Source organism: Loxodonta africana, chromosome 11, assembly GCF_030014295.1.
Source record: "Loxodonta africana isolate mLoxAfr1 chromosome 11, mLoxAfr1.hap2, whole genome shotgun sequence".
NCBI lineage: Eukaryota > Metazoa > Chordata > Mammalia > Proboscidea > Elephantidae > Loxodonta > Loxodonta africana.
The window spans coordinates 20,684,340-20,700,354 of NC_087352.1; the positions used below are offsets into that span (position 1 = coordinate 20,684,340).

At 40.7% G+C, this 16,015-nt stretch overlaps 2 protein-coding genes across 9 annotated transcripts in view; both read left to right on the forward strand.

Annotated features, from left to right (window-relative positions):
* LOC100672881 (zinc finger protein 613-like) overlaps positions 1–884 on the forward strand; it is a 47,964-nt gene extending 47,080 nt beyond the window's left edge. For both annotated transcript variants that reach the window (XR_010323391.1, XR_010323392.1), the window contains one exon: positions 332–884. The gene's annotated coding sequence lies outside the window, so the exon portion shown is untranslated. The remainder of the gene's footprint in view (positions 1–331) is intronic.
* LOC104845514 (zinc finger protein 350-like) overlaps positions 1–15,455 on the forward strand; it is a 52,315-nt gene extending 36,860 nt beyond the window's left edge. For 3 of the 7 annotated variants that reach the window (XM_010586571.3, XM_023543415.2, XM_064294148.1), the window contains exons 2-6: positions 332–401; positions 6,947–7,073; positions 7,334–7,429; positions 8,673–8,822; positions 12,390–15,455. In XM_010586571.3, the coding sequence (XP_010584873.2) occupies positions 6,974–7,073; positions 7,334–7,429; positions 8,673–8,822; positions 12,390–13,984 (1,941 nt within the window). In that variant the 5' untranslated portion in view covers positions 332–401; positions 6,947–6,973 and the 3' untranslated portion in view covers positions 13,985–15,455. Of the gene's footprint in view, positions 1–331; positions 402–427; positions 542–6,930; positions 7,074–7,333; positions 7,430–8,672; positions 8,823–12,389 lie in introns of those variants that run through there. The other 4 variants (XM_023543410.2, XM_023543412.2, XM_023543413.2 and 1 more) reach the window with 4 other exon arrangements.
* Positions 15,456–16,015: the final 560 nt, after the last annotated feature.

Genomic DNA, 16,015 nt, shown 5'->3' on the forward strand with positions numbered 1-16,015 from the left:
GATTTATTGATTTGCTGTTCTCATTGCTAGTCACGCTTGATCCCAAATTGATAGTTTTATATGTTGTGAGGTAGGGATCAAGCTTATTTTTTCTATTTCACATATATATCTGATTGTCCAAGCACCATTTTTTAAAAAGACATATTCAACCAATACCTCTGCAAATTCTGAATCTTAGGTTTCATTGCCCATGTGTGTAAACTGTTCTGGGGGCACCAAATAAAGGGACAGTCAGAAGTTTTAGGCACGTCATATTAAGGTAAGTGCCAGGAGCAGTGACAGCATCTGGGCCCAGAGGTCATGTACCACTGATAATGATTTTTCCCTTCAGCCTACAGGTCCTGACTCCCCAGCAACGACAGAATCAATTGAAGAAAGGAGAAAGAGTTTGCAGGATTTGGGTATTGTCATTTCTGGGGACATCCTTCACGGGTGACTAATATTTCTGAAAAGAAATTAGAGCCGATTCAGAAAACACAAAGACACAGAATTTCAGTTGCTGGAAATGTCCCAAGAACAAAAGAAAATGGTCAAGGCCCAGGTTACTTTTAGTTTGTTTTATATTTTCATTTGTTCTTCCATGGATTTGTAGAGGCCTGTAAAGTATCAGTGCAGTTCATCTGAAAAGGATAAATTTGTATAAGTAGAAATTGGAGAGAAATAAACTTAGATTCTGACTTCAACATCAGGCAAAGTAGGATCACGAATATATTGCTCATGAGATTAACACTGAATTATTGACACTGAACATAATATGTGACTGGGAATTCTTTGAGTTATATTAGCTGTCAACTTGCATTTAATATTGTCCTGACCAACAGAGAAGAATCATAATTTAAATGCTATGCCCAGTCTTTGAGGAGGAAAAAAAAAAAAAAAGGCAGTTCCCCCTGAGATTTCAATATTTTATGAAACTCTTGTCTAAGGAAGTTTCTTTAGTATTTCTTCCTGGAGATGATGTGGTGGACAGAGTCCTGAACAGCAGCATTCTCATAGATGCAAACGCAGGTTTCCTAAGGTTGTTTTTTCCATGGTTCCTCAACTGAGGGGTGAATGGTGAAGGATCTGATTTCAAGCTCACTTGCTTGGTTGTGGGCAGGATTCAGTTCCATGAGAGCCTAGGTTACTCACTTTGTGTTGGCCAGAGGGAGCACTCTGTTACTTGCCACGTGGACCTCCCTAACGTGGCAGCTTGCTTTATGAATACCAGTGTAAAATGGTAGTAGAAGTAATGGTGTCAGAACCTGTCTAACTTAAGGGGGATTAATGCCCAAGGGTGACCTCTGTGAGATGGAGGTCAGACATACCTCCACTCTTTAACTTTTTTAACAGTTCTGTCACCAGCTGTCCCTCCCACAGCACTCTCTACTGCTCTTCTAGGTTCAATAATTTGTTGCATTGGCCACATAGAACTCGCAGACCATATTTACAGTTAAGTGGTTTATCAAGGAAGTAACAGGGTACAACTTGGGATGAGGATTGTAAAAAATGGCAATGGGGGTCAAACATACCTCCACTCTTTAAACTTTTACCAATTTTGACACCCGCTGTCCCTCCCACAGCACTCTCTGCTGCTCTTTTGAGTTCTATATAACCCTTGTCCCCCTCTGTATTTACTTTCTTTGTACATTCAGGTTTGTTTCATAACATTGGGTGGGGAGGAGGCCAGCAAATCCCAGAATTGACAGGTCAGAAGGCAGGCCTCTAACTCAGGTCCCAAGAACTGGAAGTTAGACAATCATGAACCCGACATGGGATCCAGATTCAGAGAAACCCTGCCAGAGAATCCACATATATCCTTAGATGCAGGCCACACCCCAGGGGAGTGTATAACCTGAGTAAGGATGGGACTTGAGTCACGCCTTCCTACAAGACTTGACCAAGACAGCCCACACCAATCCTGGCTCATCAACATGTAGAGGTCAGATCCACCACATGTAAAATGGTGGACAACCACACATTACTGGAAATCATGGCCGAACAAGTTGGCACATAACCCCAACCCTCACAGGTTCTGTATACCTAATTTGCATAGTCCCACCCAATCACTGTGTCCATCGCAAAGACCATGGCAAGAAGGGCTACATTAAGTTATTCATTGCATCAAAGCATATGTTAGACATTCTCTCTCTATCCATGTTCCCTAACCTCTCCTTTATATTGTCTCACTCTCTGGTAGATTTTGGTAATTTCAGTTCTACATTACAGTTGACTAATACCACTTTAGCGTATTTCATATGCTGTTAACTTGTCTGTTAATCTATATACATACGTGTGTGTAATATGTTTGTATGTCTGTGTTTGCGTGTGTGTGTGTGTGTGTCTACAGGCATACCTTACTTTATTGTGCTTTGCTTTATTGCATGTAGAAATGGTGTGGCGGCGGCACCTGACCTCTAACTTCACAAGGGGGACGGAGAATCAAGATCAACAGCCTACAGCTGAGTGCTGTGATGCAGATTTCAGACATGCTTTCTGTGTCTGCCATCCTTACCAAGTGTGACACTAACCATCCCTCCCATGGCACTCTCTGCTTCTCTGATGAGTTTGATAATTCATTGCAATAGACACACACAACTTACAGACAATAGGCACGATTATGGAGTTTATTAGGGAAGTAAAACTTACCACAGTTCAGGTTCAGGAACACTCAGGATATAGTTCTTTCACGAGAACAGCTTCTTCCCAGCTATGCCACAGGCAAGCCTCTTTCTGACCCCTTTGGCTTCTGCCCTGCTCATTCAAGTGTCAAAAAGCTCTTTTAGCCCTCAGCCCATACCCTGCTCGGCCAAGTATTACAAAGCTCTCTGCCGGTAAGTACCCAGAGGCTCCCCACTATGCCAGTAAGGCCCTGCCCAAAGATACTCAGCTTTCTCACAACGTGGGCCAGGAAGCCCCCTGCACCATCTCCTGCTGCTGTTTGTTTGCCACTGCTTCTTGCCATCATCAGTGTTACAGCTCTCTCTCTCCCTTTTTCATGGTATCTTGGTCTCCCGGTTCCAGGAGTGTCTCAGCCCAAGGATCCTGAGTCCAAAAGACCTGTTCTGGTCCTGACTCTTCTTCCTTGGTGGTGGTGGGATCCTCTCGCTCAGGAAGGCAAACCTGACCAATCCCCTTGGTGGGCCACAATTACCTTATTTGCACAGTCCTACCCAATCACGTGGGTGGGAGTTACAAGACCATGGCGAGAAAGGCCACACAAATGTGATCCATTGCATGGCAGGCTACCCCCTGGCTTTTCTAGCCATCAACCCTTTCATACTTGAAGGATTAGTTTTCCCCTCCCAATCATTTTACCAGTCCAAAACAGTCATTAACAATTAGTCCTTCGATAGGGCAAAAGAGTCCTCAGGGTGAGGTTCCTCAGGTAACAGCCAGTCAAGTCTCTTGAAGGTGTTCATCTAATCTGGTCATATTCTCTAAAAGCCATCTCAGCTTCACCCTTTCTGGTATCTGAAAAAGTTTTTTTGAGAGATTATTCCCTTGCTAGAAGCCTCACAAGGTTATCAGCAGAGCAGAACCTTTAAGGGACTTTAGGTTTGTCTACTGTATTGCAGTCCAGCAGTGGCCTTCTCCTTAGCCTGCTGTCACATTTACAGCTTCAACAATTACAGTTCGTACAATCACAGTTGACCCTGTTAACAATGAACACTCACAAATGATTCATATAATCCTATCAGCATATCCCCCCATTCTGTCTTCCCTAGTCCCATCAAGAAAAGAGGAATCTATTCGGTGAGGATCCTCTCTTGTCCCCCTCATTTTGAGTGTACACTCACCCAGGAATACACGCAAGCCAGCCACTTTATGCTTTTATCTCCCCCCATTTTAGACAGGCAATTCTTAAGTTACCCTTCCATATCAAACCGATATTTTGAGGAGACAAGCATGTTCCTTGGTCTTAAGAAACCTCCCAGTTGAAACGTTGAGCATCTGCATCCATAAGCAAAGCCCAGGCCACAGCAAGCCATCAAACTGCAGCAATATATACCAGCTCACAGTGTCAAACATCTTTCTCTTTATTCGGTCTGGTCCTGGTCGGCTCATATCTAGCCATCCAAGCTAGGTCACAATGGGTAGCAGCTTAGACTTGAAAGTTCACATACACCTCCCAGCACTTCAGACCAGCCAGGCCCTTCTCCCTGTTACTCATCCCTAGCACCCTTCAACTAGGTCAACAGGTTCCATCCATAAAATCAGAATGCTACACAATTCCTTTTTCTTCTGACCAGCCAGCTCATCCACTCTCTCTCTCATGCCTAGTCCCCGTGGGCTAGGACAATGGGTGCCAATGGAACATGTCCATATTCAGCTGTCTCTTAATTGCTGCATGTCCCCCACTTCCACTAATTGAGTAGATACAGATGGTCACCTTAAGTGAGCATACCAGGGTGTCTACTCACCGACTTCCTTTAACTTCCAGTCCCTGGAAGGGGGTTGCTTTTGATGAGCACTGACTTTCCTAGCCTCAGTGCACCCAAAGGCTAACCACTTGCTTGCTGGAAATTCAAAAAGCTAAATAGTCTTTTTTTTTTTTTCCCTGCTGGTCTTTCCTTCAAATGTAAATCTTCTGTTATATCAGCAGTTCTGAGTGGTTCTACATGTCTTTGCAAATGTAAATTCTGGTTGGGGCTTAGATTTTCAACATAAGCCCCCACTCTATACACAGGACTACTGACTTGAAACAAAAAGCCTCTGTCTCATCCTGGATATCCTAATTGCACTTTTAGCATATTCAATAAAGTATTGCCTGACAGCCTAGTCCCATGCTGTCTGTAATCTATAATACCCAATATTCATTTCTATCATATATTTAGGTCTGCTTTACAATACTAGGTAGGAGAAACATTGAATATCCAGAGTACATTCAAATAACACATAACCCATATTTAAACATTCCAGTTGCTTCTTTTCTCCACCCCTTGACTATCTTCCCATTATATGCATATGGCCTTGGGCCTCTGGCTGGATGGAATCAGCAGACCCTGGACCCCTGTTAATCATCTTACTTATCTGGTCTGGCTTTTACCCCAAGCCAAGCTCAACCCATTGCCATCTTGTTGATTTCCATTCTTAGGGACCCTATAGAACACATTAGAACTGCCCCATAGGATTTCCAAGGAGTGGCTGGTGGATTTGAACGGCCAACATTTTGGTTAGCAGTGGGGCAATTAACGACTACGCCACCAGGGCTTCCAAGCCATAGCAGAAGCAGCTTTTCTCCCTTTGGCTGCAGCATAACTTTCCATTCAGCCATTAGAGGTAACAACAGCCAAAGTAACCATCTAAGAATAAGAAATTTCACTTCCCAAGCCCCTTTGTTCTTTCTCTTACAAAGTCCCATGCTTCCATGACTTCAGAGCCATTGCAACAAATTCTACATCCGACACCAACTATAAAAATGGCATGGGGATGGCATCTGAACTCCACTCACTTCACAAGGGTGAAGGAGGACCAATATCAACAGCCCAAGGCTTATTCCTGTGAGGTAGAGATCAGACACCTTTTCTCTCCACTATATCTATTCTGACCCCAACTGTCCCTCCCACAGCACTCTCTATTTCTCTGCTTAGTTTGATAATTCTTTGCCACGGCCACATAGAAGCACACAGACAATACACATGATTATGGGGTTTATTAGGGAAGTAATGGCACAATACATGTTCAGGCTGACTCAGGGTACAGTTCTTCCATCCGGACAGCTTCTTCACAGCCGTGGCACAGGCACACCTCTCTCTGGTTACTGGATGCTGAAACTTCATTATTGTCTTATTTTAAGAAATTGCCACAACCAGCCCAACCTTGAGCACCCACTACCCCATTGGTCGGCAGCCATCAACACTGAGGCAGGACCCTCCATCAACAAAGCAATTATTACTTGCTGAAGGCTGAGATAATTGTTAGCATTTTTTTAGCAATAAAGTATTTTTTAATTAAGGCATGTGCATTGATTTTTTAGATATAATGCTGTTGAACACTTAGTAGATTACAGTATAGCATAAGCATAACTTTTATATGTACCACTAAATCAAAAAATTCTTGCAACTTGCTTTACTGCTATATTTGGTTTGTTCTGGTAGGCTAGAATCTAACTTGCAATATCTCCAAGGTGTGCCGTGTATATGTGTATATATATATGTATGTATACAAATATATACATGTATAGATTTCCACCACTATCTCAAATTAAAGCGTTCCTATGAGGTTTTCGTAAGTCAGAATGATATAAAGTGAAGAAGCAATTACAGTTAATTTATATGGGAAAATTGTTTGAGCATTGCCAGAACCAAAAACTACCTTAGGACACATCTTGCTAACAGATGCACAAAATAAATGGAGATAAGTCACAGATGCTCCTAGACACAGTTCAAAGCTTTGGCAGCTTGATGCTGAGATGTTGAGTGTAGTTCCCGGAGAAGGACACCCACCACTCTTGCTGCTCGGAGTACATGCTGCCTTCTTTAACGAGTCATTTGAAAAAAAAAAAAATGCTGAATGCTCTTCCCACTTTTTGTCTTTTTTCATAATGGCTAAAATCCCCTTTGAATTTCTTTTGGGAAGTAAAAATAGGTACTAATGTAAGTCTTTCATGAAAGTGAAATGGAGTAACTCAAACCTCCCTAAAGTGGGGGATAGCTGTATATTTTTGTATTATATATATGTGTATATATACACACACACACACATATATATATTTAAATGTGAGATATTTCTAGTTTAGGAAGACTTTCACTGCTACACACTATAGAAAATTCTAATTTCATGAGTGGATAGATTTTTGAATGCACACATTCAGAATATTTTGTTAGGATTTTGCTTTTTCTATAAGATACATTAAAAAAAAACCTAGGTATATATAGAGGACATGAGCAGAACAACTTCCTCCACATTTCTTTCAAACCATCAAAAGGAAAATACTTCATTAAACAGGACGCTCTTAATACAGGAGTCACTGACATTCAGCGATGTGGCTATGGAGTTCACCTGGGAGGAGTGGCAGCTCCTGGGCCCTGCTCAGAAGAACCTGTACTGGAATGTCATGTTGGAGAACTATCGCAACCTGTTGTCCATTGGTGAGGACAAATCTCCTGTCATTGGCCTTTCCTTTTTCAGCTGCTGAAATCTTTGGAGTGTCTGTGGCGCTCTAAAGTGACAAATGTTCAGTCCAATCTCTATATTTATATAGGTATATTCTCCCTAGTCCTGACAGAAAAACTATTAATTTGTACTTTAAAAAAAAATTTTTTTTTTTTAAAAAAAACAACATTCTGTAGTCTTCACAAACCCAGGGCCAATTTAGTGAATCTAAGATTCTATGATTTTCCATGAACAGGGTATCAAGTCAGCAAACCAGAAGTACACTCCAGATTGGAACAAGGAAAACAACCATTGACTATATTAGATAAAAGTCATCATGGAATTTCTTCAGGTAAGTGAGCACAAAGCACTAAGGGGGGAAGGTTTTGGAAGTCTCGTTCAAGTGAGAGAAGACATCACATCTGTGAGGGATGTCTAAGGATACATAAAAGTGCCTCCACCTATCCCTCTACCCATGTGATACTTCTTTTTTTTCCTAGGAGTTTAGAGAAATATACTCCTCTCTCTCTTCTGAGATCAGATCCCCATTTATTTGATACGTGTTTTGATAATTTTGGTTCCATAACTTTCTTCTTCCTAGGATTCCCAAGTCTTTCCCTTCTTCATATCTATCCACTTCTCTTAATAAGAAATTCCACCTTCCAGGACTCTCTTCAAAGATAAAACTTTGAATTCATAAAACTGTCCTTAGGCTATGGCAGCTTTATGCCCCACTGAGTAATACAAATTTTCCGTTGTAGCGTGGAAGGCCACCTTGGATATTGAGCTCCCTTGCTAAGCTGGTCTCTCCTTGGGCTTCTGTCTGCTTCTTTAGCATCTCTATTCCCCATATTGATGTTCTCCAAAGGTTTAGATTTCCCTTTTCTCTTTTGTTCTTCTAACTCTTTAATGGTTCCTTTATTTTAATGAGTTAATCTTCTGTTTCTTAGGGGAAACTGTCAAATTGACATCTCCCTTGAAAAGTATTTAACAGACTTTTTTGTGTATGTTTTACTCACTTTCATGAAACTTCCATATGACTTCTCAATATTTGCAAGGAACTAGGATCATCTTCCCAGCAAGAAAACTCCTATCAGCTTAGTTTATCCTTTAATACTATACATCTGAAATCCCAGCCATCCTGGTAGTTACCACTTTTAATGTTTCCTACCTGCAGGGCTCTCTTCCATAACGGTCCCTGCTCTTCCTGATGATTTTATAACTAGAAAAAATATTAACATCCTACATTTTGAGTTGTATCTTAATCCAAGTCATAACTCATGTCTATTGAAATAAACTAAAAAAATCAGCCAAAGCTGGTTCCTGTGAGGCCAAGATCAAATATATCCCAAATCACCCACTTGTACGTTATTTCTGACACCAGCCATTCTTCCTCAACATGCTTTTTTTCTGATGGGTTTGGTAACCCATTGCAGTGGTCACAGAGAAATCACGGAATCACCATATCTACAATAACAACTTTTACGATAACAAAGATGTATATAAACAAAGGAATGCATGGGATGAGATTTGCAAGTGTTTCTTGCAGAGTACCTCAACATCTCAAGGGCATTCATTTACTGTCCCTGAAACAGATGTTTACTCTCATCAACCAGGAAACCTTTCAACCAGGGACTATTCTGTGATGTCACTCAGTTGGCTGCACTATCAACTGCCCTTCTCAGCTGTCTACCAGGTTCTCCTGGCTGGTTCCAGGATAGTTCTCGGATGGTCCCGGTTCTTGGGTGAGTGTAACTAATTTAGGCTGGCCACAACTCTAGTCTGCCTTCAGGACAGCTCTTGGTGCGGTACCCCCATGAGGCACACCCTTCACTACGGGCAGTCCCCTGCTCATAGAGCGCCATCCCTCAGAGTGCTACATGTCCTGGCCAGGGTGTGGCCTTTACACTCTGCTGTCAGGTTTCTTGTCCTGTAGCTTCTCATCTCATTGTAGGTGTTTCCTCAATTGCGGTCACAGCTTCAAGTGTCACAGAGACCACACATTGAAGGGCCATATTAAGTAACTCACTGCACTGTACTCACAATTTTGTGATTTACTGGCAACTTACCAGTGTACAATATGGGATTAGGATCAACTTAGAAGTAAGAGGATACAACTCAGGAGACACAACACAGTTCTTCAAGCCGAGCAGCTTCTAACCAAGACAGCTCTCAGCTCCTTCTCTTACATTGCCTCCAGGCAGGCAGCCCTTCTCTTGGCTAGGCTTACTGTTGGGTGTCTCTGAGATGCTGCCCTGCATGGCAAGTGTTACAGCTCTTTTAGCTCCATTGAAAAATGCCCAGAGTCACCCCCACTCTGCCAGCAAGCCTCCTGCCCTTAGCCACTCAACTCTGTGTCACAGATCTACTGCAGATGCCTCATGTTGTCTCTCACTATCTTCGGTACAGCTTCTTGACCTGTGTTAAAGCTCTTTTAGGAAGTACCTTTACTCTTTGTCTCTCTCTTTCCGTGTCTCTTTGAAACTAGCTGTCAACTGGCTACTTTTGTAAGTAAGTCATTCAGTCCTATTGGGTGGTTTTACATACTCTGTTTGCATAGTAGACTAACCAATACTCTGTAAGACTGTGGCCCAGCCAATCACTTTTTGGCAGAATTGAAAACCCAGGGCCAAAAAGGCCATGTATAAGAGCAAACTACATGATGGAACCTATTATACCACACTGCTTCAATTGAATTCCTTTGTATATTTACTAACTGTGCTAATGCTCTAAAAAGGAGGCAACTAGGGCAAATCCTGCCTTCATTGGTAACTGTGTGATATGGAGCAGCATGAAACTAATTCCCACCTTACCATGTCTCCATTATCATTGTTGCAAGCCACCCATGTCACACTTTCTCCTCCCTGTCCACCTGAACCAAATCCTCTCCCCCTGACTCCCCAGGGCCAGGTCATCTCATCCATGGATGCCTGGAACCAGGACCTCTCTTTCCCTGGCTGCCTGGAGTCAGGCCTTCTGGGCCCTGGTCATCCTGAACCAGGTCAAAATACACAAGTTAGAAGGACACAGTCCTTGTGATCAACTGCCTGCATGGAGCTTCTCTGGGTTAGCCCCCCTAAGCTCTGTTAGAGTGTACAAGTTAGAATGACTCTGTCCTCTGACTGCCGAAAGGGCAGATACCAGCCCTGCAGGCTTATTGTCCCATTTGGGTTAGTTAATTCTTTAGAACGCCTCACAGAATTCATGGACACTACCTATATTTACAGTTCCAAACCAAACCAAACCCACTGTCATCGAGTCGATTCTGTCTCATAGTGAACCTGTAGGACAGAGTAGAATTTCCGCCTAGGATTTCCAAGGGTGTAAATCTTTACAGAAGCAGATTACTAAATCAATTTTCTGTGGAGTTGCTGGTGGGTTTGAACTACCCACCTTTGTATTAGCAGCTGAGAGCCTAACTAGTGTACCACCAGGGCTCTTCATACTTATAGTTAACCATTTATTATAACCAGAGTGGATACAAATGAAGAAACACCTCAGGCATGGTCTGGTAGAGGTCACAGCTTGACAATTCCATTATATCCAGGGACGTTCACCTTCTCCCATGTGTGGATGTTCTCAGCAGTCCAGGAATCCTCAAACTTCCTTTTTCCTGTCGTTTTGATGGCTTATTTTTAGACACATGATTGGGGCCTCATTGCATTTTCGTCATTGATTGAAAAAATGAATATGCATGGTTTATTTTCATCAAACCCTCTCAACTCTTCAGGCTAGTTAACAAGCATACCTGTGTAGTTCAATTACTTGAACACAGTCAAAGGTTTTGCTTGATTGTAATAAAAAACAAGGGCACCTTGCTTGCTGGAGTATTACAAGGGCTACCTTTTAAGGGAGGAGCCCTAGTGAGGCAGTGGCTAAGCAGTCTGCTGCTAACTGAAAGGTCTGTGGTTTGAACCCACCAGCCGCTCTGTGAGATAATGATGTGGCAATCTGCTTTCATAATGATTTCAGCCTTCCTTGAAAATCCTATGGGGTGGTTGTACTCTGTCCTGTAGGGTTGCTCTCAGTTGGAATGGACTCAATGGCAAAAGGTTTATTTATTTATTTATATTTTTTAAGGGGCCAAAGACAAAAGCCAAATTTAGTTCCTGGTTCCACATTCATTCTAATCCTTCTCTTCATTCAGTGTAAGTATTACCACTGTACTCATTTCAGTCCCTCAGGAAACTGTTGCAGTTTCAAAGCTCTAAGTGTTAGAAGGGGTCCTGGTGGCACAGTGGTAAAGAGCTCCACTGCTAGCCAAATGATTAGCAGTTCGAATGCACCAGCTGCTCCTTGGAAACCCTATGGGACAGTTCTAATATTAGAATGATTAAAACTTTGGTATTCAACTTCCTTTAATATAAATGTTCTCTGAACATGACCTTACTCTGTTCTCTGTTCTTAAATCATACTAAAGTTTTCCAGATCATTACTTCCAGTCAAGATTTATTCATCTTTCAGATTTCTTCATTTCTGTACTTGAATATGCAATAACCATCTTGAAGTTGATGTGCTTCAGAGTGTTCTCTTGAATATTCCATACATTAATGCTATTCCTCAGCTCATGAAAAGACACTACCCCGTGACTCAAGCGAAATGCTTAGCAGCAACCCTTTATTCCTCACTTTCTTTACCACCCCTGGTAACAGTAAATTCATTAGTGAACTTTCTCTTCCTTCAAAATGTATCCTTGCTAGCCTGCTCATAAAAACCACTTTTCCCAATCTGCAACTGCTTTCTTTATGGCTTTCCCTGCCTTTTTTTTCAGTTATTTATCAAACTAGAATGTAGGCTCCATAAACATAAGAGATATGTTTGTGAACCCCCAAATCTTTACTGTATAGGGTGAAAATTATTTTCCCCCATTTGTAACATCCTGCATTTTTTACATACCGAACTATGCTTGGTGAATAGTTGTCTTTCAGTAAGGATTTGTTGAGGGAGTGAATCTGTCCTTCACCACTTGTGATCAGGAGGCTGCCTTACAACCTCTGTGGTGTGCGGGTCACAATGCTTTGCTTCTATTTTACATTCTCTACATGTTTTGCAAGGACTTATTTAAGAAGCAGCTGAATCTATATTCATTCATTATGCATTATCTGACCTTATTTCTACACTAACTGCTTTTACTGCTGGGTTGCTTATATTATTCTATTTCTCTCAATGCACAAGGAACATTAAGCATGGTGTATTATTTAAACTCACACGAGAGCGTTTTCACTAAAGATCCACCTTACAGCAATGCATTTTTTAATGGCTTCATTCCAAATCAGACTGGTGGAAGGATTCATTGTTTTCTTCTTTCCTAGAAATCCAGAAAGTTGATGATCATCTCCCTGGGCACCAGCAAAATGAAACCAGAGTTGATAGCATGGAACCATGCTGTGAACATAATGCACTGGAAAATACTGTTTGTCAGCACAAAAATCATACTCCTTTAAAGGAAAATCCTGCTATGTTTGACTTACATGAAAAAGCTGTGAAATCAAATTCAACTTTACCAGTAGTCAACCAGAGCAGAAGCGATGAAATAAAGAACTCTGCTGAGCCTAATGGAGATGAGAAAACCTCTCTCCATCCTGACCAGGAGCAATTCCCTGAGAGTCAAAAATCCAACAGCACTGACTTCCAAATCATTAAGCGTCGGAAGACTCACCAAACAGAGAAAGCGCATGTATGTAGTGAATGCGGGAAAGCCTTCCTCAGGAAGTCTTTTCTCATGGAGCATCAGATCATTCATACAGGAGAGGAACCCTATAAATGCAGTCTCTGTGGGGAAACTTTCTTTAAAAAGTTCAAGCTCAGTGAACATTATCACACAGCTCATAAAGGAGAAAAACCCTATAAATGCACAGAATGTGACAAAGCCTATGTGCATAAATCACACCTCAATAAACACCTGAAAACGCATATGGCAGAGAAACCCTATGTATGCGGTGAATGTGGAAAAGGCTTTGTACAGAAGACACACTTCACTATTCATCAGCGAATTCATACTGGAGAGAAACCCTATAAATGCGGTGAATGTGGAAAAGGCTTCAACCAGAAGGGAAATTTCATTAGTCATCAACGAATTCACACTGGAGAGAAACCCTTCAGATGCAGTACATGTGGAAAAGCCTTCATCCACAAGGGAGATCTCACTGTTCATCAGAGAACTCATACTGGAGAGAAACCCTCCATTTGCAGTGTATGTGGAAAAAGCTTCATTCATAAAAAAGATCTCATTATTCATCAGAGAATTCATACTGGTGAAAAACCCTATGTGTGTGATGAATGTGGTGAAGCCTTCAGTCGAAAACCATGCCTCAAAGCACATCAGAGATGTCACCCAGGAAAGTCTTCCTTTATATGTGATGAATGTGGAAAATCTTATTCTCAGAAGTCAAGCCTCAGTAGACATCAGAAAATTCACTTGGGCGAGAAACCCTTTAAATGCTGTCAATGTGAGAAAGCCTTTGACCAAGAGCCAGAGCTCACTGAACATCAAAGATCTCATACAGGAGAGACTCTGTATAGCTGCAGTGAGTGTGAAAAAACTTTTGCCTCCATGTCTTGCCTTTTTTCACATAAAAGAATACACACTGGAAAGAAATGTGTAGATTCAGTCGAGGTGGAAGACCCTTCCACAGTGAGTCACATCAAATCACATACCACTGATCTCAAGCAGGAGAAAAGCCCTGTTAATACAGTGACTATGGAGATGCCTTCTGTGGCAGCTGTGGCATCAGTAAACACCTCTGAATCTCTAACAAATAAGAACATAGTCCTTGAGGGACAACCTTTAGCCAGATGTGATCCCTCAGGAGATAACAGAGAGTACGTACCAGAGAGAAACCTTATGAATACAGAGAATGTGGTAGAGCCTTCGGTGATTAATTACCTCATATTTTATGTCACGTAAAATAGATACGGTAAAATCAGAAACACTCACTGGAGAAGAGGGTTGAGCAAAAATTTCTATTGAATTGTTTGGTTACAAAGTGTATCCTGAGGGAAATCATATGAATGCAGAGACCGACAATGCCTGATACAGACTCATTCTCCATAAATATGTACTTTGATATCATGACATAATCTGATGTTAACACACATACGCTGTTCTATTGTGCCAACTAAATGAAAGTGTGAGTTAATCTCAGTGGAGGAAATTAAACCTGTGAATTTTGAAAAGATAATAGATAATCAGTGTATTGAATGTTGCTATAAATAAAAAGACCTATGAGAAGTGGTTGGTTGCAAAAGGGCAACATTGGATTGGTGGGATTTGAAGCACATATAGATCAGTTTCCCCAGATCAGTGTGAAAGAACAATTGAAAACCAGAAAGTCTACCCTCAATTTTACAGCTTTCTATCATGCAGAAGGACCTAGAAAACAGTAATGTTACATTGAATTTATTCATTAATGTACTGAACATTTGGCACATACTGCCTTTGTGCCTGGCCCTGTTTCCAGGAACAAAGGATGCAGTGAGGAATAAAGAAGAGAAAAGCACATGTCTTCTTGAGGAGAGCATAGAATTATTTGGATTATATTGAAGTGGAGTTTTGACATTCCAGGTAATCTAGTCAAAGGATGATGCAATATCTACACTAGGTAAAAGAGACATGGAGTAATTGTTACAAGGGGTTTAATATAGAATTTTTAGGAGTTAGAAAATCCTAAAAATTTCCTATGATAATTTCATGTCAAATCTAGTTGCCACTGAGTTGATTCCCACTAATGGTGACTCCATGTGCGTTGACAGAACTCTGCTCCCTAGGATTTTCCATGGCTGATTTTTCAGAAGTAGATCACCAGGCCTTTCTTTCAAGACACCTCTAGGACTCAAACCTGTAGTCTTTTGGATTAGCAACCAAGTGTGTTAAGCATTGTCATTACCCACAGATTCTTGGGGTAAGGACCCTTTTAATAGTACTTAACCATCATAGGAAATTTTTTTTTCCACACCCATCTTTTGTCTCCTCATGGAGATTATAAATTCCTTGATAGTTTTTTTTTCTATTGTGGTAAAATCAGTTCCTTTATGTGGCCTCTGGCATTACCGTTTTTGAAAAACAGCTTGAGAGATTTTTTCCCCTAAGCCCTGATGAGGTCTTACCTTTGCATTAGTTTTTTGGAGAAGCAGTATGGGAGGAGGAAGTGGGTTCCCATGTTGTATTCTATCCCAAAAGGACTGTTACTTATGCCCAAGATATTTCCCTGTTCAACTGATATTCCCTGGGTACACTGTAAACAAGTTGATGGTTTCGTTGTTTTGTCTAGTCTTGCCTGGTAATTAACAAGACCTGAGGTGATTAACATTGCATGGGTTATTGAGGATCGGTTGAACTCTGCTATTGTGAGGGAGGCCCCACCTTGCAACTGAAGAGAATCAGGATATATATACATATGTGTGTGTGTATTTTTATATATATATATATATAGGAAACACTGGTGGCGTAGCGGTTAAGTGCTATGGCTGCTAACCAAAGGGTCAGCAGTTCGAATCTGCCAGGCGCTTGTTGGAAACTCTGGGGGCAGTTCTACTCTGTCTTATAGGGTCGCTATGAGTCAGAATCGACTCAACAGCACTGGGTTTGGTTTTGGTTTTGGTTTTATATATTATATTATATTAGATTATATTAGATTAGATTAGATTATATAATATAATATAATATCTAATATAATATCTAATATAATATAATATAATATCTAATCTAATATAATATAATATCTAATCTAATCTAATATAATATAATATCTAATATAATATAATATAATATCTAATATAATATAATATAATATCTAATATAATATAATATAATATAATATCTAATATAATCTAATATAATCTAATATAATCTATTAGATTATATTAGATATTATATTAGATATTATATTAGATATTATATTAGATATTATATTAGATATTATATTAGATATTATATTAG